This window comes from Platichthys flesus, chromosome 10 (genome assembly GCF_949316205.1).
Source record: "Platichthys flesus chromosome 10, fPlaFle2.1, whole genome shotgun sequence".
Taxonomy (NCBI): domain Eukaryota; kingdom Metazoa; phylum Chordata; class Actinopteri; order Pleuronectiformes; family Pleuronectidae; genus Platichthys; species Platichthys flesus.
Genome location: NC_084954.1, coordinates 1,470,588 through 1,494,153, shown reverse-complemented (window position 1 = coordinate 1,494,153; position 23,566 = coordinate 1,470,588). Strand labels below are relative to the sequence as shown.

The 23,566-nt window shown below is 47.2% G+C and overlaps 1 protein-coding gene across 1 annotated transcript in view; it reads right to left on the bottom strand.

The window, feature by feature from the left end:
• The window catches only part of LOC133961545 (nesprin-2-like), a 95,034-nt gene extending 71,474 nt beyond the window's left edge, over positions 1-23,560 (bottom strand). Inside the window, exons 1-35 of the mRNA XM_062396694.1 lie at positions 19,735-23,560; positions 19,077-19,211; positions 18,082-18,275; positions 17,767-17,836; positions 17,477-17,577; positions 17,271-17,391; positions 16,895-17,194; positions 15,941-16,536; positions 15,690-15,845; positions 15,298-15,448; positions 14,941-15,099; positions 14,530-14,697; positions 14,344-14,445; positions 14,054-14,254; positions 13,760-13,967; positions 13,534-13,646; positions 13,218-13,420; positions 13,008-13,115; positions 12,438-12,717; positions 12,000-12,329; positions 11,571-11,900; positions 11,180-11,479; positions 10,381-10,608; positions 10,106-10,222; positions 9,538-9,864; positions 9,034-9,378; positions 8,686-8,864; positions 8,349-8,565; positions 8,153-8,251; positions 7,749-7,913; positions 7,104-7,451; positions 6,721-6,857; positions 6,140-6,269; positions 5,831-6,004; positions 1,783-5,679 (exon numbers count right to left, since the gene is read on the bottom strand). Coding sequence (XP_062252678.1) covers positions 1,783-5,679; positions 5,831-6,004; positions 6,140-6,269; positions 6,721-6,857; positions 7,104-7,451; positions 7,749-7,913; positions 8,153-8,251; positions 8,349-8,565; positions 8,686-8,864; positions 9,034-9,378; positions 9,538-9,864; positions 10,106-10,222; positions 10,381-10,608; positions 11,180-11,479; positions 11,571-11,900; positions 12,000-12,329; positions 12,438-12,717; positions 13,008-13,115; positions 13,218-13,420; positions 13,534-13,646; positions 13,760-13,967; positions 14,054-14,254; positions 14,344-14,445; positions 14,530-14,697; positions 14,941-15,099; positions 15,298-15,448; positions 15,690-15,845; positions 15,941-16,536; positions 16,895-17,194; positions 17,271-17,391; positions 17,477-17,577; positions 17,767-17,836; positions 18,082-18,275; positions 19,077-19,211; positions 19,735-23,556 — 14,511 coding nt within the window. The 5' untranslated portion in view covers positions 23,557-23,560. The remainder of the gene's footprint in view (positions 1-1,782; positions 5,680-5,830; positions 6,005-6,139; positions 6,270-6,720; positions 6,858-7,103; positions 7,452-7,748; positions 7,914-8,152; positions 8,252-8,348; positions 8,566-8,685; positions 8,865-9,033; positions 9,379-9,537; positions 9,865-10,105; positions 10,223-10,380; positions 10,609-11,179; positions 11,480-11,570; positions 11,901-11,999; positions 12,330-12,437; positions 12,718-13,007; positions 13,116-13,217; positions 13,421-13,533; positions 13,647-13,759; positions 13,968-14,053; positions 14,255-14,343; positions 14,446-14,529; positions 14,698-14,940; positions 15,100-15,297; positions 15,449-15,689; positions 15,846-15,940; positions 16,537-16,894; positions 17,195-17,270; positions 17,392-17,476; positions 17,578-17,766; positions 17,837-18,081; positions 18,276-19,076; positions 19,212-19,734) is intronic.
• Between the last annotated feature and the right edge of the window lie 6 nt (positions 23,561-23,566).

The window sequence follows — 23,566 nt, the reverse complement described above, 5'->3', positions numbered from 1 at the left end:
TCCCTTTTCCACAACAGTAATACCAGCTGGTCCTATGGCCACATCTGTAGTTGAATATGGCTTCTTACTGTCAGGGTCTTCTTTTGATTTCCTACTTTTGGTTTCCTCAACAACAGAAGCTTCAGTTATCTGACTGTCAGGCTTTTCCTTGGTCTGTGTTTCATCCTTAGGATAAAGTTCTTGTGAAACCTTTGGACTCTTTGACTTGCTCGTGACCACAATTGTAGTTGAAGGCTTCTGACTGACAGTGTCTTCTCTTGATTTTCTCCTTTTTGGTACATCCTTTGTTTCTTCCACAGTAGTAGCTTTAGTTATCCGACTGTCAGGCTTTTCCTTGGTCTGTGTTTCGTCCTTAGGAGGAAGTTCTTGTGAAACCTTTGGACTTGTTGTTTCAGGTGCTCCCATGACTATCTCTGCAGTTGAAGTAGCCTTGTCACTTTCAAGTTCTTTACCAGATTCACAAGTTTCCACATCAGTAGTCCCAACAATGACAGACACTTGTTTTACTGCTGTGGGATCATCACAACTCTTTGATACAACTTTAATTTCTGAGAGAATTGTTTCTTGTAAATGAGGAGTCTCAGTTTGCCCTAAAGACTTCTGTATGTCTGGCTCTTCCGTGATCTTTGCCACTTCTTTGCTGGAAACTTCAGGAGGAGGTTTTAGACTCTTTGACCCTCTTTTGGCTGGTGACATATTTGCCTTTTCCAAAACAATCATTTCAGTTGGTGCTGTGACCAGATCTCTAGTTGAAGGCTTCTGACTGACAGGGTCCTTTCTTGACTTTTCCCTTTTGGGTATAACCTTTGTTTCTTCAATTACAGAAGCTTCAGTTATCTGAGTATTATCAGTCTTTTTCATCGTCTGTATTTCCACCTTGGGAGAAAGTTTTAGTGAAACTTTTCGACTTTCTGACTTTGTTGTGGTTGGTGAGAGCTCAACTTCTTCCACAACTGTAGTTTTAGGTAATACCATGGCTACCTGTGCAGTTGAAGTCGCTATCTCACTTTGAAGTTCTTTTTTGGCCTCTTGGGGCTTCACCTCGGTAGACCCACGACTGTCATAACTTGTTTCTAAAGCTGTGGTATCATCAGAACTCTTTGACACGCTACTGGTTTTAGTTTGCTCTAAAGATTTCTGTAGGTCTGGCTCTTTTACAATCTCAGCCAAATCCTTTGCAACAACCTCTGAGAGACGTTTGGGACCCTTTGACCCTCTTTTGGTTTGTGATACCTTTCCCTCTTCCACAACATTAATTTCAGTTGGTCCTTTGACCAACTCCGGAGCCGAAGATGGCTTCGGACTCTCAGGACCTTCCTTTGACTTCCTTCTTCTGGGTGTACCCTTTGTTTTTGCTGCAAAACTTCCCTTTGTTTTCCGACTGTCAGGCTCTTTGTTTACCTCCGTCATTTCTACCATTTGCACGTCAACAGCTGTCTCTTTCAGCTGAGCAGCAGTGGAGGTCAGGTCTTTGGTTTCAAGCTCTTTTTCACACAGGATACTTGCTTGATCTTCATCAATGCCTGTCACTGTTCTTATCACAACACATTTGATTTCATGCTCCTTTAAAAGTCCCTGTGTATCAGGCTGTAAAACACGCACTTCAGGCTCTTTGTGTATTTCCTCTTCTCTATCACACAGTTCGTGCAAGCGTGCAACATGCATGTGCTCTTTTTCACTCTGGGTTTGGACTATATCGGTCTTTTGCTCCTCAGTTTTCACGACAAATGCATTTTCATGCTCCTCAAGACCAGTCGGAATATCTAGTTGCAAAACACGTACCTGAGGCTCCATGGGAATTTTCTCGATCTTAACAGACTTTTCATCCAGGCTCCCGGTCACATCGTCCATACCATGAATGGACGGTTCAGGATACTCTTCTTTGACCCCTTGCTCCCTGATCTTTGTTGTTGTATCCTGTGTGGTTTTCAAGACTTCTATCTTAATTTCACTTTGACTAGGTTTTACTTTATCTTGCTCATATAAGTTAATTTCAATAAATTCTGTCTCTGTCTCATATGGTTGCAATAATTCAGAAAGGACATAGGTAGGTGGAGCTGAGTCCCTTTGTGTCACATTTTCTTTGCATTCAGTTCTGATTCCTTGCAGCTTTGTCTCAGTCATCACATCTGCAGCTTTCTTTGGCTCAACAATAGCAAAGGCCTTATCTGTGTTTTCTGGCACTTCTTCACTTAGGATACTTGTTTGAATCTCTATTCTTGGCTCTTGATTTCCATGCTCCTCTGTAGCTGTCTCTATATCTAGTTGCAAAATGCAGACTTCAGACGTCAAGTGGATTTTGTCCACCTTGAGAGTCTTTTCCTCCAAGGTCTTGGCTGGTTGGTCCATGAAATATGTCCACACTGTTGGAGGCTGCTCTTGGACACCATGTTCCTTCAACACTTTGAGTTCTTGACCTGTGGTCCCTTCCTGATCTGGTGTCAATACAGAAGCAGGACAGGTGGGTAGAGCCATGGTGTCTGGAAATCCACTGCTGCTCTCTTGTATTTCCATCACGGTCTTCTTAACTGCAGTCTTCTCCAGCTGTGCATTAGTGGAAGTCACATCCTTGCTCTGTGGCACTGCTTCACAAAGGATAACTGATTCTTTTATAAAATCAACCTCATCCGCTTTTTCTTTTGAGACTTTTATGATTTCTTTTTTGTGTATATCAGGCTTTGTAGTCATTTGCAAAACATTCACCTCTGCCACATTGTGGATTCGATCAATCTTAGCAGATTTTTCAAACAGGGTCCCTGGGGAATCGTGTTCCTTGTCCTCTTTGGGTCTTTCTTGTGTGAGCTTAAGCTGACTCAAAGATTCACTTAGTTTCATTATTTCTTGCTCAGACCGGCTTATTTCTGACACATCCACCTCTCTATCTTGAGGCTGCGCCACTGCACAAACAATAGAAGTAGGCTGAGAAGAGTCGCTTCCAGAATCTGACTCATATGTCTGATGAATACCTATGTCAGGCATATCGAGAACCAAATATCTCATTTGGTTCTCTGCTGTATTTCTCCATAGTTTGTCAACATAATCTGTTCCATATGGTGCATCTGTAGGCTGGGAGGAAGGATGAGGTTGTGTTTCAGGCATTGTACTCTGGTCGGTAGATTTAGGAATGGTTTGGTCTGTGGCTTTTTCAGACTTGTCTTTAGTTTCCTGTGACTCCGAGACTGCAAGTTTAGGTAAAGTACTTGAAATATACTCCAGGGGTTCTTCATGTGATGGAGTATCCACTTTAACTGGGTGAGTATCGGCAATCACCAAAACCTCAGATGTGCCGAGAATGATTGTGGCCAACTTTTGTTCAGGGTGCTCCTGAAGAGCATGAGTGCTTTGAACCTTAACAGTTATCCCTGATTTCACATCCTTGTTGACTACAGACCTGAGCGCAGATTTCTGACTTGTGGTCTTTGGTCCTTGTTGTGAGGAAATTTGCAGAACAGGTAAAGCCTCTGGAACCATAGCAACCACTGGGCCCTCAGGGTCTTTCTTAGTTTGCTCAGGTTCATTGTGAGCACTTCTAAATGTGATAGAAAACGTCTCCTGACTCTCAGGCTTTTCCATGGCCTGGGTTTCCTCTTTGTGAGGAAGTTCTGGAGAAACCTTTGGATCCTTTGACTTTCTCGTAGGTGGCAGGAGCTTAACTTCTTCCACAATGGTACTTCCAGGTACTCCCACGACTACCTGTGCAGTTGAAGTAGCCTTTTCACTTTGGAGTTCTTCCCTAGAGTTAGTAGACTCAGTCTCAGTTTGAGACTTCTGTACATCAGTCTCTTTCTTGATCTGTGCCACATCCTGGGTGACAACCTCTGTGAGATGTTTCGCACCCTTTGACTTTCTTTTGGTTGGAGACAGCTTTCCCTTTTCTACAACCATTTCAGCTGGTCCCGCAACCGGCTCTGACTTCTGACTGTCAGGATGCTCCTTGGATTTTCTCCTGCTAGGTGTAACCTTTATTTCCTCCACAATAGCAGTTTCAGTAATCAGACTCTCAGACTTTTCCATGGCATGTGTTTCTACCTTGTGAGGAAGATCTGGAGAAACCTTTGGACCCTTTGACTTTCTTGTGTTTGGGGAGACCTTGTTTGTGGCCTCACCCGCCTTCTGACCCTCTGGATCTTCCACCGTCTGATGTACCTCAGTCTCAGCAAGTTTGAGAGGAAGCTCTGAACTCTTTGGCTTTCTCCTGGGCGGTAGAAGCTTGCTTTTCTCCACAACAGCAGTTTCAGTAACAATATCTGTGGGATCCTTTTCAGGTTCTTGTGTTGTTTCCTTAGGTTTCATAAGTGAAACTCTAACATGGGGAGATGCTTTCTCGGTTTCTGTGAAAACCTCCACAGTCTTTGACTTCCTCCTGATCGGTATAACTTTAGTTTCTTCCACAACCTCTTTAGTTGGCTGCCTGGAAGGTTTCTGATTGTCAGGCTCTTGTTTGCTATCGGCCCCCTCCTTGGTATCTTGTTCTGGGAAGAGGGTTGGACCCTTAGATCTTCTTTTGGTTGGAGAAATTTTGAAAATGGTTTCAGTTGTTATTGAGACCTCCTGTGAAGTTGAAGACTCTTTCTTTCCATCTTCAGGTTCCACATGATCAGATTCCCCTTTCTTCTGCTGGTCGGTGTGTTTCTGAGGAAGGTTTGGACTCTTTGACTTTCGCTTGGGTGGTAAAACCTCAATTTGTTCTGAAGCAGCAATAACAAGTGGCTTCTCAGGCTCTTTAACCACACATGTTGAGCTTTCAGCTGCCGACACTGGCTCTGGAGCAATTGCAAGACCTAGAACCTTTGACTTTCCACTGGGTGCAATAATAGTTGTGTCCATAGGAGTAGCTTCAGTTTGCTCCTTGTATGTCAAAGATGTCTGGCTGTCAGGCTCGTCAGTGGGTTTTTGACTCTTTGACTTTCTGCTCTTTGGCAAGAGCTTACTTTCGTCCAGATCAGAAGTTTCAGTCGTCTCTGTGATCACCTGTGAAATCTTTGGTACAGTTTTCGTGATAGGCTCAGAGTCATCCTGGATCGGAGTAGGTTTGGCATCAGTAATCTCTAAAGACACTTCTGGATGTATTGCATCTTCACTGGTATCTCTAAGCTTGGCTGTGGTCGTAGCTTGTTCTGTGAGTGACTTTGAAAGGGAGCTTTCCAGGGTCTCATCCACTTTCTCTGTAAGTTCACCTCTAACGTCCTTAGACACAGGGGCAGGAATTGATGGTTTTGATACATCAGGAATAACAGTTGCTACCTTCTCCACCTTACATTGGACAGGCTCTGTATCAGCGGGCACAGCTTTGGTCTTTCTTCTGGATGGAACAGGTGTTGTTTCCTCCCTAACAGCAGACACAGACTTACCATTGACCTTCTGGATAAGTCTCTGTTCCTCAACAGCAGCTTTAACTTGCTCAGTTTCATCAGGCTCCACTGTGACATGAAGCCTTGTGCTTTTCAACTGTTGGGTGATTTGTGTTGTGCTGTCCTCCAGGACTTGAAGAGTCAAATCTTCCTCAAAAGATGACGTCTTTTCTGTTGATGGACGAGTTTTTGAAGATTTCTTCTCAGGTGAGCGCTTGCTCTTTCTTGGCGGTGCCATCAATGACGTCTTTGTCTCCTCTAGGTCAACGGACAGGACATCAATAGACTGAATGTCATCCAGCTTTTGTTTCTTCTTGTATTCAAGTTCCTTTAATATAACAATAAAAAAAGATGTATTACTAAAAAAAATACACAATTTGTTGCTTTTTAAATGTGATGCAAAATATGAAATGAATTACAAGACATAGAAATACATTTTTATGGCAATGAAACGAAACGTTTTTGATGCAAATAAATACCTTTAAGCTCTGGGTTAGAGAACCTCGACGTGTATCTGCTTCTCTTAGTGTCTCTGAACCATCTTTCTCCAGTTTCTCAAAAACAACTGGCGTCAGACACTCTGCTAGAAACTGCTGGTGAGAAAGCGCCTCCCGCAGGCCGACCTGCAACTTTTCACCCTCCTCTAATGTCACCTAGGAGCAGAAGGATTGTAATATAAGTGACTGTAATAATGACAAATCTGTGTGTGAACTCGCAAATGGATCCCACTGAAGAAAGTTGTTCCTGAAACTAAGTTCTAAGAAGTGAAAGTATGAAAAGAAGGAAACCTGCACAGTAGAAATGGAATCCGATGGTGTGTTGTGATTCCACTGGTGCAGGGCTTGAACCCAGTCCGTCAGACTGCGAGCTGTGCTGGTGGAGCAGGCGTCCTGATGCTCACTCAGCCGCGACTTCAGACTGTAGACAGAATTTAAATGATAATTGAGAGTACAAGGAATATTCAGGTGCCAGAATTGATTTAAAAAACATTTGTTCTGGCTGAACCAATACAAAAGGAAAGTTATTTATGTGTAGATGTGAGTCTTTATATTTAATCAAGAAACGTCCGACTCATAAACGAAAGAGACCGCTGTGTTTCATTGTATCTGATCAAGAGCAGAATGACCCACTGGGCATGTAACTGGTTTGTGAGAATAAATGAGAGCTACATTGAAACAGAATAAACACAGCTGAGACAGACGGTGCTTCATGTCCCCACATTGCTTCTTACTCTATTTATTTCACAGTTATATCTCACAAAAACAAAAAGTGGTAAATATACTGAAAGAGTATTTTGTGTATCGTTTTTTTATTAATGACAGCTTCACTACAAAAGTGAGTAAACATCAGCAGTGGTAAAGCGGGATACCTGTCCTGTTGTTGGCATAAGGATTCAACCACACTGATTGTTTCTGCCGGCAGCTCATTGGTGGAAGGTGTTGACTTCACTTCCTGGTGGAGGTCGTGAACTTTAACCCCCAAACCCTCCAGGGACTTCTCACAGTTCTATCAGGAGGAGACAACAACGTCACAAATACAGGTTCACATTCCAGATGTTTGTATTCTAGATGCACAGATTTATATTCTAGATGTGGAAGTTGCTTATGCTTATTTTGTAAGAGGAGTAAACAGGAAATGGAATAAAAAACAAGGGAAAGGTGATGTAGTCCAACACTCAGATAGCACATGACGCATCTATTTTCATTCTTAGACATTTTAAGATGAAAGAATGAACTAGAGAGAAGTAGGAACCTGAAGGCTGTGCCAGTGCTGCTGCAGCTGAGTGATGTTGTGCTGTGGTTCACTGTAGCTGAGCGCCTGGTCCAGAGAGCGGAGCTCCCACTGCAGAGCGGCAGCTCGCTCCTTCAGCTCCTGGCTCCTCTTGGCTGACTGCCGCTCCAGCTCCTCCAGCCGGAGCTCGCAGGCCGTCAGACGCTCCCTTACCTCCTGCTCCGAGGAGTCGCAGAGGTCGTGGAGCTGTCTGACCTCCAGTGTTAGTGAATCCCGACCTCCGGGGGAGCAGAGGCTCAGCAGCTTGTCTCTGGCAGAGTCCAGCTCCTTCATCTCTCTCTGCTCCCGGTCCACTGTCTGGAGCAAAGCCTGGAACCAGACAGGGAGGACATACAGATTATTAAAAAAAATGTGGGCAATGGTTGGCTCCAGAAATCTTTACCAACCACACAATGAAACTATTAAAAAAAATGTAGTTGTTTTATTCTAGACTAAATATTTGGTTGAACTTGTGTTTTTTTAAGTTTATAGTTATTTTCAATAGGGTTACTGGTCAAACTGTAAAATATCAAGAGTCAATTACATTTCTTTGTCATACGGCTTTAATAACAAATTCATCTAGGAATCATTGCTAATTTAATAAATATTTTGCCCCAAAGATCTGACCTTCAGGGTGTTGACAGCACCGTGCAGACCCTCTCTATCCTCTGGAGGAGCTCCCAGGCCTTTCACGTGCTCCCTCAGCCAGTCCTGAGCCGCTTCATGCTGCTCCACCAGCTGAGTGCACTGCCTCTCCGTCAGGATGCCCTGCTCCAGGTTAGCTTCTGCAGCCTGGAGGAAACAGCACTCCATATTATCACAAGCCGTCAGGCAAACCTACTACCTATTATTATTGTTGTTATCATTGTCATTTGATATCAAAACATTGTCATGAAGGAAATATAATTTTTTGTTTGGACAATGAGAAAATCTGAAGATGTTAAAAAAGAATTTATCTACTTTTCAAATGAACATTTAGAGTAAAGATGTATAATTTCCTGTGAGTTGTCACCACAGAGCAGTGGACTCACCGTCAGCTCTTTCAGCAGAGCAGGGATCGACTCCTCCTTTATGGCCCAGGATGGATCGGCCCAGTCTCGGTCCTGTGTGACCTCAAACAGCTTCGCAGCCTGGTGGACGTCACGGCAGAGGGAAGATCATTCAAAGCGTTTGTTCCATTTTATCATCAGCTTTCTGCTGCATATGAGCTGAAGTTTCGTTCCTTACCTGTGTACAAACGTCTGAGAGGACAGGGGCCAGTGCCGTGCACCGGTCCAGCAGGGCCTGCGCCTGTTCCACCGCCTGCCGCCGCTCGCCCAGGCCCGGCCAGGGGAAGACGAGCGGCAGGTCGGACGTCTGCTTCTGGAGCTCGGCCAGTTGGGCCTCGGCCTGACCTCGCTTGTACCGACAGGACGCCAGCTGCTTCACGACCACCTTCAGCTCTCTGACAGGAATCAGAAGATGATGGAGGACTTTAGAAATCAGATCAACGTCAGTCTGAAATCAGCCTCCAGAATCAATCAAATTCAAAAGCCAATAAAATCAGGAGAGCAGCTTCCTGCACCTCTGAGTTTCTTCAGCAAAACGAAGCAGCGTCCTCCACTGCTCCTCGATGTCTGAGACCTTCTGCTGAACCTCCAGCTTCTTCCCCCCCTCCAGGTCTGTTTGTTCACAGAGACCCTGAGCTCGTCTCTTCAGCTCCGTCACTTGAGCCTCAGCGTCAGACTTGGAGCTTAAAATGACCTTAAGACATAATCATACATTTTCTGAATTAGATAATTATTTTTGAATATTCGTAGAAGTTTATTTTGCTGTTCAGCTGACATTTGTCCAATGATTTGTTTTTTTAATGTGTCGTTAAGAAGGAAAAGCCAGGTCTGAATCATTTCTTATTTTATTTGTTATATTTCACCTGTGCTGTGCTCAGCCTGTCCTCCAGCTGAGCCTGACTCCCCAGAGGGCCTTTCCCTTTGGAGTCGGCCTGCTCCTGGAGATCTTCAACCCAGCGCTTGGTACTTCCTGTCTGGGCACACAGGGCTTCCATTTCCCTGGAGAGCGAGTACTGGACCTCGGCTTCCTTCAGAGTGTTCTCGGCTGTTTGAAGAACCGTCCTCCATTGCTCCTCCGAGTCTTTCACCGTCTGCTCGGCCTCTCGTGTCGTGTCCTCCTCCAGGTCCTCCTGGTCAGACAGACTCTGGCTGCGTCTCCTCAGCTCGGTCAGCTTGGAGTCGCCCTCGGGCCTGGAGCTCAGGATGGTCTGAGAGGAAGTTAGAGAGAACATTTTTAAAGTTATAAACAGAAGGAAAAGGAATTCTGGATACTTTAAACTTTCAAATCACTACTGAAGTCCAAACTCATTCGGTGATACATTTATATATTGAAGCAACATATTTATAGTGGTGGAAATCCAGCTCACCTGTGCCGTCATGATCTTCTCCTCTGGATCCATCTGAGCGTCCAGAGAGACCAGGCTCTCCTGCTTGTCCTGCAGCCAGGCTCTGGTGCTCTCTCTCAGGGTCTCGTACTCCCTCCGCCGGCCCTCCAGAGCACACTGCTTCTCAGCCTGATCCAGAGCCTGTTTGGCCTCCTGCAGGACTCCGGTCCACTGATCCTCAGCGTCTCTCACTCTGCTCTCAACCTCCTGCTTCTTCTGCTCCTCGAGGTCCTGTCCACTCAGACTCAGGCCTCGTCTCTTCAGCTCCTGGAGTTTGGAGTCTCCTTCAGGTTTGGAGAGCAAAATGTCCTAGAGATAAAATACATAAGGTTGAAAATGATCTGTAACATGTACAAGATTATTGTGTGGTTCGGACATGAAGCTGCAGTAACTGATCCGATACCACAAGGGGGCAGAGTCAATCCAAAAAGAAGTAAATACCCCACAGCTTGACTTTAACACTTCCTTCACTTCCCTTTCCTGGTCTCTGTCAGCTCTTAAAGTAAAATGTCATCTCTCTGCTCATTTCTCCATGTGGTGTTAAACTCACCTGTGCTGAGAGCAGCTTGTCCTCGGCCTTGGTCCTGCTGCTCAGTGAGCTCACTCGCTGTTGGAAGTCTGCGAGCCAGCGCCTGGTGTCCTGCTGGTGGGAATCGAACTCTCTCAACTGAGAAGAGAAAGACACCGACGTGATGAGGTGGTTTAAAACGCTTCAGGAAGACGTGTTTGGATTGTTCTGGGATCGGAGTTTAAAACTATTCAATTCTATTTAAGGCCTTTAAGAGATTTTTAAACTCTAATAACGGTTTAACAGACGCCTCTCACCTCCAGGCTCCTCCTCCCCGTCTCCTTTGCGATCTGAGCGTCTGCGTCATCCTTGATCCGATTGGCCGCCTGCAGCAGCGCCCTCCACTGCTCCTCCGTGTCCCGGACCGTCTGCTGGACGTGCAGCCGCCGGCCCTCGTCTGCGTCGCGGTGGTCACACAGGCTCTGGCCTCGCCGCCGCAGGTTGTTCACCTGACAGTCGCCTTCAGGCCTGGAGCCCAGGACGCTCTGGAAAACAGAGCACCATATTCATTAAATACAAAAACTCCTTCATTCAGACTTCTGATTCTGATTATATATAATTAGAATCTATAATAATAACTGGAAGAAGGTGAAAGAGTTTCGATTTATAACTATCATCAGAAAATATTTTCACATTTTCACAACTAATGGAAACAAAGAGGAAGATGGACGATATGACAACTCCCAAAAGTCGAGCCATAGGGTTTGATCGCCCCCTGGTGGCTGGCTGCAGTAAAGGTTATAAACCCGGCCTCCTCCAGGTTAGCAGATGGGACATGGACCAAAAATAAATAATCATGATAGACGTTAAATAAATGTTTGTCAAAGATGGTTTCTGTCGTTTCAGGTCGTTCTTATCTCACAGATGTTTGTTCAAGTGTTTCTGATCAGTTCGGTTTGTATAAGTTATCTTATTTTGTTAATAAATGGGGTCATGACTCTCGTTCATATCTATATTTGGGCTTCCTTTCTAGACAGTGGGAGGAAGATGAGAAGTCTCGTCCATCTTCATCTATAGTCCAAACCTTTTTCAAAGTCAACTCATCAAAGTTCAGACCTGAGCAGTGAGACATCTCTCCTCCGGTGGTGAGAGACAACCCGCAGACTGTAACTTCTGTTGTCTGTCCCTGATCCACGACTGAGTGTCTTTACTCTGCGTGTCGAAGTCGTCTGAGAGACCTCTGAGCTCGGCCTGTCCTGCAGCCTGCAGCACCATCCTCCACTGCTGCTCCGCGTTCTCCACCAGCTGCTGCACCTCGGACCTCCTGCTCGGCTCCAGGCCGTCGCTCAGACTCTCGCCTCCTCTCTTCAGGTCCAGCACCTTCGACTCCCCCTCGGCCGAGGCGCTCAAAACAGCCTGAAGGAGAAGACACAGAGGTGGTGGTGTAAAGCTTTAGATATCAGAACGTCCTCCACTACATTGTGCAGTGAGATCAAACTGGACTCACCTGTGAAACCTGTAACCTCTGCTCACACTGCATCTGTCCACTGAGGGACAACAGCTTCTGCTTCTGCTCCTTCATCCAGGTCTGGGTCTGTTCACTTTGGGTTTTGAAAGAATCAAACTCTCTGTCGGACGCAGCGTCGGCCTCCGCCTTGTGGAGAGCCTCCTCTGCAGCCTCCATCACTTTCCTCCACTGCTCCTCCCTGTGTGTGACTGCGTCCTGAACCTCCCGTCTCCTGCTGTCGTCCATCGCCTGCTTGTCACACAGTCTCTGACCCTGCTGCTTCAGATCGTGGAGCTTTGACTCTCCCTCTGGTTTGGAGTTGAGCGTAGCCTGAAAACAACACACGTCTCTTTAGGTGAGCACAACAGCTGGATCCTTCCTGAAGTTATAACTCTAAAACAAATGACCCACACACTCTTTTAAACTCACTTGTGCGATCTGGAGCTTTTCCTCGACCGGCATGTGTCCGCCGACAGACTGCAGGTTCTGTTCCTGGTCTCTTATCCAGGACTGGATGTTTTCACTCTGGGTTTTGAAAGCTCTCATGTCTTTGTCCAACAGAGCTTGAGCTTCCACCTTGTTGAGAGCCTCCTCTGCCGTGTGCAGGGCGGCCGTCCACTGCTCCTCTGCTTCCCTGACCGACTGGAGGACCTGTTGTCTCCTGCTCTCGTCCAGCTCCTCCTGCTCACACAGACTCTGGCTTTGTCTTCTCAGGTTGGTCATCTTAGAGTCTCCCTCGGGTTTGGAGCTCAGGATCGTCTGGGGACACGATATGAAAATTAATCGGAAACTTGATGAATCTTAGCGTATGGGTCATTCTGGGACTTTGGGATTCAAATCGTTAAATCAGACTGAATCTCCACTGACCTGTGCTTTGAACTTCGTCTCCTCCGTCTGGACGTCTCTGCCGGTGGAGCTGAGGGGTTGCAGAAGGTCTCTGATCCAGGTCCTGGTGCTCTCAGCCTGGGTATCAAACCTGTCGCACTCCCCCTCCAGGTCACTCTGGGCCTTGGTCTGCTTCTGCAGCCGAGCCTCCAGATTTCTGTAGCGTTGAATCAGGTTATCTCCGTCTTTCAGGAGGGTCTCCGCTCTGACGCCTTGTCTGCGCACTGATGCCAACAGCTCACTGAGGGTCTCCGCTCTACCACTGTCACATGGAGAGAAATATATAGGCCATACAAGACACGTATAGGGGACAGACAGCTTTCTGTGTGTCTGTCTCTACAATGTCGCAACTCAGGACAAACCTTTGTGTTTACTTTGGGATTATAACGTCTGACGGTTCATATTTTCTAAATTCTAAATATCAGTCATGTCACTTAAATGTTTTAAGACCTTCACTGTTTGTGTGTTATGCACAGATTTGATTTCATATCTATCTTTTATCTCATTTTACTACACGTTGAAGCTGGAATCTAATTGTCTGATTAATGTCACCTCTCATCCTGAAGCTCTTTGAGAAGTCGTTTGTGTTTGTCCGACGCCACAGACTGTTTCTCTTTGGTCTGCAGCCACTCGCGGAAGCTGTCATGCTGCTTCTGTAAACTATAGAACAAAACAACACACAAAACAACATGTTACTCTTACACTCTTTCACTGCAGGAGAGGAGATTGATTCATGGTAATGTTGAGGATCCGTGAGTTCACCTGTTCAGGTCACTGAGCAGTGACTCCATCTGCTGCTGCCTGTTGTGGCAGTGGGTTCTGAACGTCCCCACCTCCTCCTGCTGCTCCTTCATCCAGCCGCTGAGCTCAGAGAGCTGCTGGGGAGGAATCTGCTCTCTGCCTTTCTCCAGCTGAACTTTCATCTGATCCAGACGTCGCTCTGCATCCTTGGATTTTAAGAAAGCCTGATGCACACAAGAGAAACCGTGAGGACCCATCCTTGTTTGTTCCTATAGAAATCAGATCTAGAACACTTAGATTCATAGATGTCTAAATCATAATTAACTCCTCCACTCACGGTGAGTCTTTGCAGAGACGTCTCCACATCTGTTTTGCTCTCAGGGTTTTCGAAGCACTCGTTGACACAAAGCTGCAAATCCTGGAACCATTCCTCGAAGGACTGCCTCTCATCTGAGGAAACATCAAGTCCATTTACATCAAGTAAAATATATTAAGTGCAAAATTAAAGCCCAAAAGGCAAATTAAGCTTCAAGTGATGAATCCCAACCGATTCTAATCACAACCTTTGAGCACTTTGAGCAGGCCCTTGTCCCGTTCCTCTCTCTTCAGGTGAATCATGTCCTTGGTGCGGGAGATGGCTTCTGTCAGTCGGCTGCAGTCCACAGAGAGAGCTTCCATTACCTGGGGACTGGCCACACTGGAAACCAGTCCCACCTCCTTCATCACAGCCTCGGCCTGTTGCTCCTGAGTCTCCAGTTCAGAAACCAGATCCTGGTGCAAACAACATACAATGAAAATACATTTCCCTTCTCTGACTGACATGTTATTTAAGCTTCTGTACGTTTCTCTATGTGTACCTGAATCTGGACCTCGACGTTTGGTCCTGACGCATCGATCTTACTCAGAGAACCCTGGATGTTCTGCACAGATGACTGACACTCGTCGATCTTCTCAGCGAGGTGTTTCTTCACAGCTATCAGCTCCTCAAAGACGTCTGTGCAGTCGGTGAACAGCTCCTTCACCTGCTCCATCCTCTTCCTCAGCTGGGTTTCCATCACCTGCAGTGAGAGGAGGAGTAGGGTTGAAACAAACACTGGAGAAGAGGACACAAACACTGTGAAGGAGATTTTTTAATGCTCTAACTCACCTGTAGTTCCAGCGGAGCCTCCTGACTCTGCAGCATCTCCTGGATCTCCACTGACTTCTTGTGGAAATGTTCAATGTTCTCCTCATTTGCATGGATCTCATCCTGTAAAGCGAAGTGTAAAATAGATGAAGGTGTCCTTCAAAATAAAAAACAGCCTCGTGAATTTCACCTCATCATAAATCTCACCCTCATGGCAAGAACGTCTTTCTCGTTGTAGAAGGGATGGCTGGCTGCAAACAGGGCGAGTTTGGCTCCTGCCCAGTTGTCCACCTCCCCGCCCAGCATCAGCTGCTTCTCCCACAGCTCCACTCCCACTTTGAGGTTGTCCATGCACGCGTCCGTCTTCTCTGTCACCTGAACGAGCAGCAAACAGAAAACAACAGCATTCAGTGAAGGTCGTCTGTCTGCTTGGGGGAGGGGTGAGATATAGACAGGGGCGGAACCCCTTCTCCTCTCTTATCACTTTCACTTTCACAAACATTGGGTATAAAGTTAAATGTTCTCATTTATTTGAGAAATAAAAAATTGCAAACACAGATTAAATATCCACATGTTCCTCTCTCATGTCTTTTGAATGCTTCATGCACAGGTCCTTACGTCCAGCCAGTTGTCCATCAGAGTGTCAGCCTCGGCTTCGTACGCAGACTCGCTGCAGTCTGGGATCGTCTTCAGTTGAGACTGCAGCTGTTTGCAAACTCCTCTCATCTCCTCCATAGGCTCCCTGAGACCAGTCAGCTCCTCCTTGATGTCACTGAACTGGAGAAATGTACACACATGTTAATGGGAAATTCACCTGAACGCACAAAGAACATCAGTCTCCTTGAACAATGGGTCAGCACATCTGCTGATGGGTCACACACACAGTGGTTTGAATTACACAACATAAAACGATTGTGTTAAAGCAGAACAAAAACCTTAATGTCAGGTTCAGACATAGTTATCTTGTGAGCTCACCTTGGTGATACTTCTGTGCAGGTTGTCTTTGCCCATGTAGGAGGCCTGATCACCGATGGTCTGCTCCACTCTCTGCAGGGTGTTGCTCAGGTGACTGCGGCTGCTCTGAAACTTCTTCAGATTCTCCAGCAGGACGGCGTAACGCTTCTTCCTGCAAGAGGAAGGAAAGACGGTTTATGTCTGAGCCTCTGTTGACCACACGTCCACTGCTTTGGGCCAAGAGGAGCCTCTGTCACATGCACCTTAGCTTGTTCACAGTCTTGTAAGAATAGCTTCAATTCAATCAGTAAACATAGCTCAGATTCAGTTGACATGAGACCAAGGGTCAGATTATCCTACAAGCTTCATTAACTGTGATTTGTGTGATTTATTGGTTCTCCTGCCAAACGCACCTGTCAGAAAAACCTTTGTGAGTCTCCTTCCACTGCGTGTCCACCTCCTGCATGAGGTGTTCTCCTCCTCCCTGTTTCTCCTGAAGTTCACGGAGGTTCTGGAGCTCGGCATGCTGGGCCTGCAGCTGAACCTCCAGATCTGACAGGGCACGGAGCCTGGGAAAGAAAATATAATACATTTAAATTAGAATTACAACCCTCATTGTTTTAACTTAAGTTGTTGCATCAGTATAGAGTCACACAACACACACCTGTGGTGCACTGCAGGTATGTTGGGCTCCTTCAGGCCTTGGCTTTCAATCACATCCTGCAGCTTCCTCAGCTCCGCGAGCAGCGCCCTCTTCCTCAGGCCCAGGGATTTACTCTGGGTCTCCTTGACGAGCCCCTGCTGCTGAACGGCCAGCCCACTGTCGGCCTCCTCCAGCCGCCGCAGCAGAGCCGTCACCATGTCCAGGCAGGAGGCCGGGACACCATCCCTGGTGACCGTCAGCCTGGCTCCCTGCAGCAGCAGATCCAGCTGAGGCGCCTTTTCTATCAGACTGTCGATGCTCTGCCTGATCAGAGCCAGCTTGGATCGAGCGTCCTGCAGTACCGTAGCATCACTGCAGGGGGCGCCTTGGACTCCGGAGATGTCTTCATCCACAGTGCGTAGTGACATGAGGAATCGGTCGAGGGCGCGGGCGGAGGCCTCACTCTTGCGAACCTGCTGTCTGAGCTGATCAAGGCTGGTTCTGTGGGTCTCGACCTCACGGGACAGAGGGAAACAGTCCCTGGGGTCCAAATCGCTGGACTCGGGGTCCAGACGGGACAGCTGGTCCAGCTCACTCTGGATGTTCTCGTCTAGTTCCTGTTGCAAAGGGAGACAAAGTACAGAGTGAGATAAGACGACTAAAGTGTGATATTCGTTGTTCTGCCAAAGCTGAGAATCAATCTTGTTCTTTCCAGAAAATTCAGCAATTGTCTATTAGCTTCAGACTTTTCCTTCCAACACTACACTACACAGCAGCCATCCATCAGGGGGCGGTCAACACGCTATGCCTTCACTTTAGGACAGTCTTCCACTTTTATATACGTGGTTTATGGTTGTAGTACGGTTTCATTTTTTCTTAGTATACACTATAAAGTCACTTATAATTTATCGATTGATGCATTGATAACGTTTGTGTGGCAGAATAAACACAAGTTATGTGTGGCGGACTTCAGACCTTGATATCTTTCAGGATGTTGGTGTTGGCCAGTGTGAAGGCGCTGATGTCTTTGGGCTGCCTCAGGTACCGGTCCAGACGGTCGGTGAAGTCCACCATGTGGTTCTCGGTGGAGTCAATCTGCCTGAGGGCGGCGCCCAGCGAGCTGCCTCTCCTCTGGAGGTTACACTGTTGCGTGCGCCACTGCTCCTGCAGCTCCGTCTTCTCCTGCTCCAGACCAGTGTTTCCACCCAACTGGGAACGCTGGGAGCACAGGTTTCCATACTCGGACCACAGGGACTCCGTCTCCTGCCTCAAAAACTGCGGGAAAGAGAGGATATTAGCACGTTGTGGTGAATACAAATATAGAAGAAGAACATTCAATCCCGTGTCGCACCTGTATTTCCTGCAGACGGGTGTGTAAGCCCTTCAGAGAGACGGAGTCCGAGGGGATGTCCTTGAGGATCTGCTCGTTTTTAGAAAGCTGGGCTTGTAGGGTCCTCTTACAATTCTCATATCTGTCAAATTTATAACAAGTAAAAACATCAAGTTAGACACGGAGAATCAAAATAGTATGATGTACGTTGAGTTATCAAGGCGTACCTCTCTAAAGCCTCCTTCCTGCTGACGTCCTCCTCCACTGACGTCTGCTTCTCAACCTCCCTCCTCTCCACACTGACCGTCTTCACTGTCACCTGGGAGACCTGGGAAAGATGAGCAGTTTCTTATCTCTTCATTCAAACTGCTTACAGGTATACATATTTATAACAAGAAAATGTGAAACGCTTGTTCCTGGAACATTGGTCTGAAAACATTCACTGGAAAAAAGTTTCAATGAGGTGTTATTGGATTTAGTTTTGGGAATGTGAGGTTTCAGAGGGAGTGAGTCATACCTCAGCTGAGACTTGAGGTATCTCGTGCTCCTCTTGTGTGGTCACATCCTCACTGAAGGCAGCAGGGATCCTGTGAAGAAGAAACAAGGAAGGTGATTTCTGCTTTTCCTTCAAAACATTTTAATCTCAATTGCGGTAAAGCCGCAAGTGGAAGATGAAAGTCTGACGTTTGGACGACGTAAAGGAAAGAAAGCATCACAAAATCTTTCTGTTTGTATAAAGGGCAACGCAGTAACACGCACACTCATCTTAATCTTAAACATTACTTTCAACAATCTGCCATTCAGGAAAACATATTTGACTCTGATAACACACCTGGGATCAGGGAGTGGAGCGTCTTGTTCTCCGCTGAACTGGTGCTGGATGGCGGCCAGCCTCTTCTCACACTCCCTCAGCTGCGTCTGGGCGAGGCGGTGAGCGTCCTCTGGGCTCAGGGTGTCGCACAGCTCCTTCAGGGCCTGGAGGTGCTGCCCCGCCTGGGCAAAGCTGCCATCCGCTGCAAAACAAGCCTGTTGGGAACAGGGAGCATGGTTATTACTGCTTTTACAGCCAGAGGACTAACATTCCAAACATGCACGACGTCACAATATCATTTTTGCACTGGTGCACAATCTAATCTAATCCCATTTTTTATTTATATTTTTTCTATGACAGCTTGAGAGACATTGCAAAAGCCGAACCCAACAAAAAGTGAAAGAATGCGATTTTTATTTTATTCTTATTGTTGTCATATAACTACAAAAAAGTTTCTTGCCCAAGCTACTGAATCTTGTCGTAAGTTATTCTAGACAAGCCCCAAGAAAAGCAGCAGTCTCTTAAAGAGGAACCAGAACAAAGTCACCAAGTCTCACCGTCACTCTCCTCGGAGGCAAACAAAGAAGGAGCAGGAAAGAAAGGTTAGGCAGGTAGAGCAGGTAAGTTTGCAGAACACCCATCCACCGACTCACACCTCCACCTTAGTTCTAGTAAATCAACTACCTGGATTTCTTTGTCTAATCGGGAGCTTAAGTGCATCTCACACTGACCAGCAGCTGAGTTAAAGTCTCTCCTTGTTACTTCAAACTGTATTTGAGGCAAAAAGCCTGAGATCTCAGCTCTCACTGCCTGGGACATTTCATGAGAAAAATTCAAAATAAAACATGTTAGGGCACAGTTGTCACAACAAGATCTTTGTACATTTATTCATTAAAGACATGAATGAGATCGAATATGACACTTTTGAACCTTGATGAACACGATGAGGCCTCATTGTAACTAGCACATGTGAACATGCACACTAGCATTTCACACATTAAGAGTTTGTGTCTCACCTCCCACTGAGATCTGACGGATTGGGTGAAGAACTCCATGTCTCTGAGCTGTGGGGGGGTACAGAATGCCTCCATGCCCTTGGCTGCTCTCAGGAACTCCTCCAGCAACTCTGGGTCCAAGGTCCTCAGGGTCTCCTGAAGGAGAAAGACATATCAGGCAGTTGCAAAATGGCTTCTTGCAATTTGGTTAATTTACACATTTGATGAGAGAAATATATGCATTTAATTAAAGTTATTAAATCATCAATATTATAATGTGTATTTTCAGATTTCTGTCCAACCAGCCACTGAGTTGAAGACAACGAACGCAGCTTCCATGAACTGGGTTCATCGTTTAAACTACAGATCCTATAGACTGTATATAAAGATGGACGACAAGTCTGCACTCCTCCCACTATCCAGAAATGTAGCCAAAATGTCCCATTAACTCAACGTATTTTGGTCCATCCCACCCACTAACAAGGAGGAGGCAGTTTTTTTTTTTTATACCTATAATGCAGCCAGACACCAGGGGGCGACCTGGGACCTTTGTTCTCACTTTTGGGGGAGTCATCTTGCCGACCATGTTTATATACAGTCTGCTGGAGGGCTGTGTATGAGAGCAGGACTAATAAAGACTGATATAGAATCAGGAGGAAACATCAGAAGTTAGATTTACCTCTTTCACCGACACCTGTTCGGCTGATATGCGTTTGTCTCTGAAGACGTTGATGGCTTCCAGGATGTGCTCCTGCAGGCAGTGCTTCGCCTCCTCAAAGCCGTTTCTGGCCAAAGCCTGGGCCTTGGCGTAAGCCTCTGTGTAAGCCTGTGGGGGGGCCTGAGCCAGCGCCGGGGGTTTGATGAGGTCAGGTGACTCAGCCTGGGACTGAGGTAGCACATTGACCTGAGAGAGCACAATGGTTTGGGACTGTTGTGTTTTGGGCTGTGGAGGAAGTGGTTGGATCTGAGGTCTGGCCTGTGGGGGGGATTGAACCTTGGGATGTGTGCTAGGTTGGGCCTTTGGTAACGGTGGTGACTGAGCCTGAAGTTGGGGCTGTGGTGGCGGCTGTGCCTGAGGTATGGGCTGTGGCATAGACTGGGACGTGAGTTGGGCTGGTAACTGAACCTTTGTTTGAGATGGTGATTGAGTTTCAGGTTGTGGTGCTGTTTGGGCCTGGGACTTGGGCTGTGGAGGGGATCCATCCTCTTGTGTGGTTGGTAACTGTACTGTGGGTTGTGGTGGAAACTGGGACTCAGGTACATGTTGTGGCCGTGATGCAGTCCTAGGTTGGCTTTGTGAATGAGCCTTCGGTTGAGTAGGTATTTGAGCCTCAGGTTGTGGTGCTGTGTGGGCCTGTGACTTGGACTGTGGAGGGGATCCATCCTTGGGTGTGGTTGGTAACTGAACTCTGGATTGTGGTGACAATTGGGGCTCAGGTACAGATTGAGGCAGTGATCCAGTCTTAGTTTGAGTTGTGGATTGAGCCTCTTGTTTTGGGGCTAACTGGTCATGAGGCTTCGGTTGTGAAGGCATTTCACCTTTTGGTTGAGTTGCTGACTGAATTTTCAGCTGTGGTTGGAGCTGGGTCTGATGTTTAGGTTGTAGAGGAGGCTCCTGGAACTGAACATTGAGCTGAGGCTGCTGAGTCTGAGCTTGGGGCTCTGCTTGTACCGGTGGCTGTGTGTGAATGAGTGTTTGGGATGAAGCCTGCCGCTTTGTCTGGACCTGGGGCTGTGAAGGAAACTGAGGATGGGTTGGCTGTGCTTGTGATTGTTGAGGTATTTGAATTTGCGTCTGAGGATGATGCTGAGATTCAGGCTGATGTGGCACCTGTGGACATTGCTGAGAGGGAGACTGTGGATGAGGCTGGCGCTGGCGAACACAAATTTGCGGCTGTACTTGACCTTGTGTCTGAGCAATATTATAAGCTCTCATCTGTTGCTGCATGGGACTTTGGGGCCTAATCTGGGGTTGTGTTTGAGCCAAGGCTTGGTGTTGTATTTGTGGCTGTCTTTCAGGATGAGTATATGATTGCCCCATGTGAGAATACCCAGGGGTCCTTATCTGAGGTCCTTGCTGGGGCCCAGTTTGGATCCATTGTGGTGGAACCTGAACTGTTGAATAGGCCTGAGCCTGTGAAGCTTGATCTATTTGCTGAACGTATGGTTGAGGAATGGGATGTCTCTGGTTAAAGGCTTGATTTTGTAGTTCGTGTTTGTGTGTCCACTGCTGGGATGGAGATCCTGCCTGGGGGTAACCCTGTGGAAACAGCTGAGGCTGAGCCTGAGGATGCTGGACAGATATTGGAGATGAGGCTCTGACTTGAGTCCAAGCCTGATGCTGGCCCTGCATGATTTGTCCTGGCAGCTGGGCTGGTGGTTGAGCATGTGTAGAGTACTGAGTCATATGCTGAGAATGAACCTGAGGCTGGACAACATGTTGAGCCTGGGTTTGATGTTGCGTCAAAGATTCAGCCTGACTTTGCCAGGCCATCGACTGAATATGGGTTTTACCCTGGCCATGGGCTTGAGGATGGGCCATTGACTGAGGATGGGCTTGAGGATGGGCCATGGACTGAGGGTGGGCTTTAGGATGGGCCTTTGGCTGAGGATGAGTCTGAGGATGGGCCATGGACTGAGGGTGGGCTTGAGGATGGGCCTTTGGCTGAGGATGAGTTTGAGAATGGGCCCCCATTGACTGAGGATGGGCTTGAGGATGGGCCTTTGGCTGAGGATGAGTTTGAGAATGGGCCCCCATTGACTGAGGATGGGCTTGAGGATGGGTCTTTGGCTGAGGATGACTTTGAGAATGGGCCCCCATGGACTGAGGATGAGTTTGAGGATGGGCCATCGACTGAGGATGAGTTTGAGGATGGGCCATGGACTGTGGATGGGCTTGAGGATGGGCCATGGTCTGTGGATGGGCTTGAGGATGGGCTGTTGACTGGGCATGGATTTGAGAATCACCAATTGCTTGAGTGTGCATTTGAGGCTGGACCTGTGAAGGTGTTCTAGGGGAGGGGGGCCTGACAGGGGCCCAAAACTGTGGATGAGTATGAAGTTGAAACTGGAATGGCACAGGAGGCTGCATTTGGCCCTGTACTGGAGCCTGCACAGGGGAAGCAGATCTGACTTGAGCCCATGTTTGCACTTGAGCTACAGGTGGACCAAGGATACCAAACTGAGGTTCAGCTGGGATGCATGTTTGGGACAGAGCCTGAGACTGAAGCTGTGTCTGTGTCTGCGTCTGTGGCTGGATCAATAACTGTGTCTTCACAGGACCTTTGGGCGGAGGAATGACTTGTGTCTGTGACTGAACTTGGCTCATTCTGGTTTGAGACATGGTCTCCGGGGGGTGCTGGTAGTCTGTAGTAGTTTGGGACACACTTGTTGACTGTAGTTGGACTACTGTCTGAGATGTAGCTTGAACCATACTTTGGGTTTTTACCTTAGATTGTTGGAGAGGTTGCGCCACAGCTACAGTCTCTGATTTAGCCTTGGCATCGAAATCTGGTTGTGTCTGTTTTAAGGTAGGCTGTGGTTGTTGTGGTTGTTTAAGTGGTTCCTGTTGTTGCTGATCTTGACGTTGTTCTGGCTGCTGCTGAAACATTATCTGAGGTTGTGGTGCTTTCTCTTTCTGCTGCTGCTGTGACTGATTAGGAGCCTTTGCATTTGCCTCAAGTTGAGACTTGAGACCTCCTGTTTGCTGAGGAACAATTTCTACTGATGGCATTTGTTTTTCTGTCTTTGGCTGTGAACCTTGAGTTTGGTCCTGACCAGAATCCTGACCAATCTCCCCTGAGACTGGTTTCTGTAGCCAGGGCCGGTTCTTCATGGCCTGAGTCTTCCTGCTTTTAATCTCATATGAGCTTATAGGGGCCTTCTGTACACGTGGCTGTTTGTTGGGCTCCAGCACCTGTTTGACTTGTGTTTCGACCTGAACAGAAGTTACCACCTGCTCCTGAACTTGATATTGATGTTTTTCTATCTGTTGCTGTTCCTGCTGCCTCTGCTGCTGTTGTTGTGTTGGCCTCAGCTCCTGCTGTTCCACTGTTTGTGTTTTCTGCTTCTTGACTTCTTGCTGTTGAATTTCTTTTTCCTTTTGTCTGTTAAGCTCTTTCTCTTGCTGCTGCTGCGGCGTCATGAACCGTTGTTCCTGAGACTGCTGTTGTTTCGGCAGAACAGTCGTTGACCAAGCTTCAGCCCGGCCCTCTGGCGGCGACTTTGTCCTGGTCTGCATCAAAGCTTGTGCATATGTGTATGGCATTGGAGGAGAAGGCGTCTTTACCTCTTTGTATTCCTGCACCACTATCTTTGGAACAAAGGTTTCGTGAGACTGATGAGGAACTACGTTTGTCCCTGGCTGCTGGGTTGGTTGTCTGGTGTCCGGCTGTCTCAGATGTTGAGGCTTATCTTTAGCCTGGATGAAGACTTTTGATGGAGGAATTCCTTCTGGGGGGCTGCTGCTTCGGTCTCTTCTGGCTCCAAGGCTGCTCAGCATGCCAACAGCC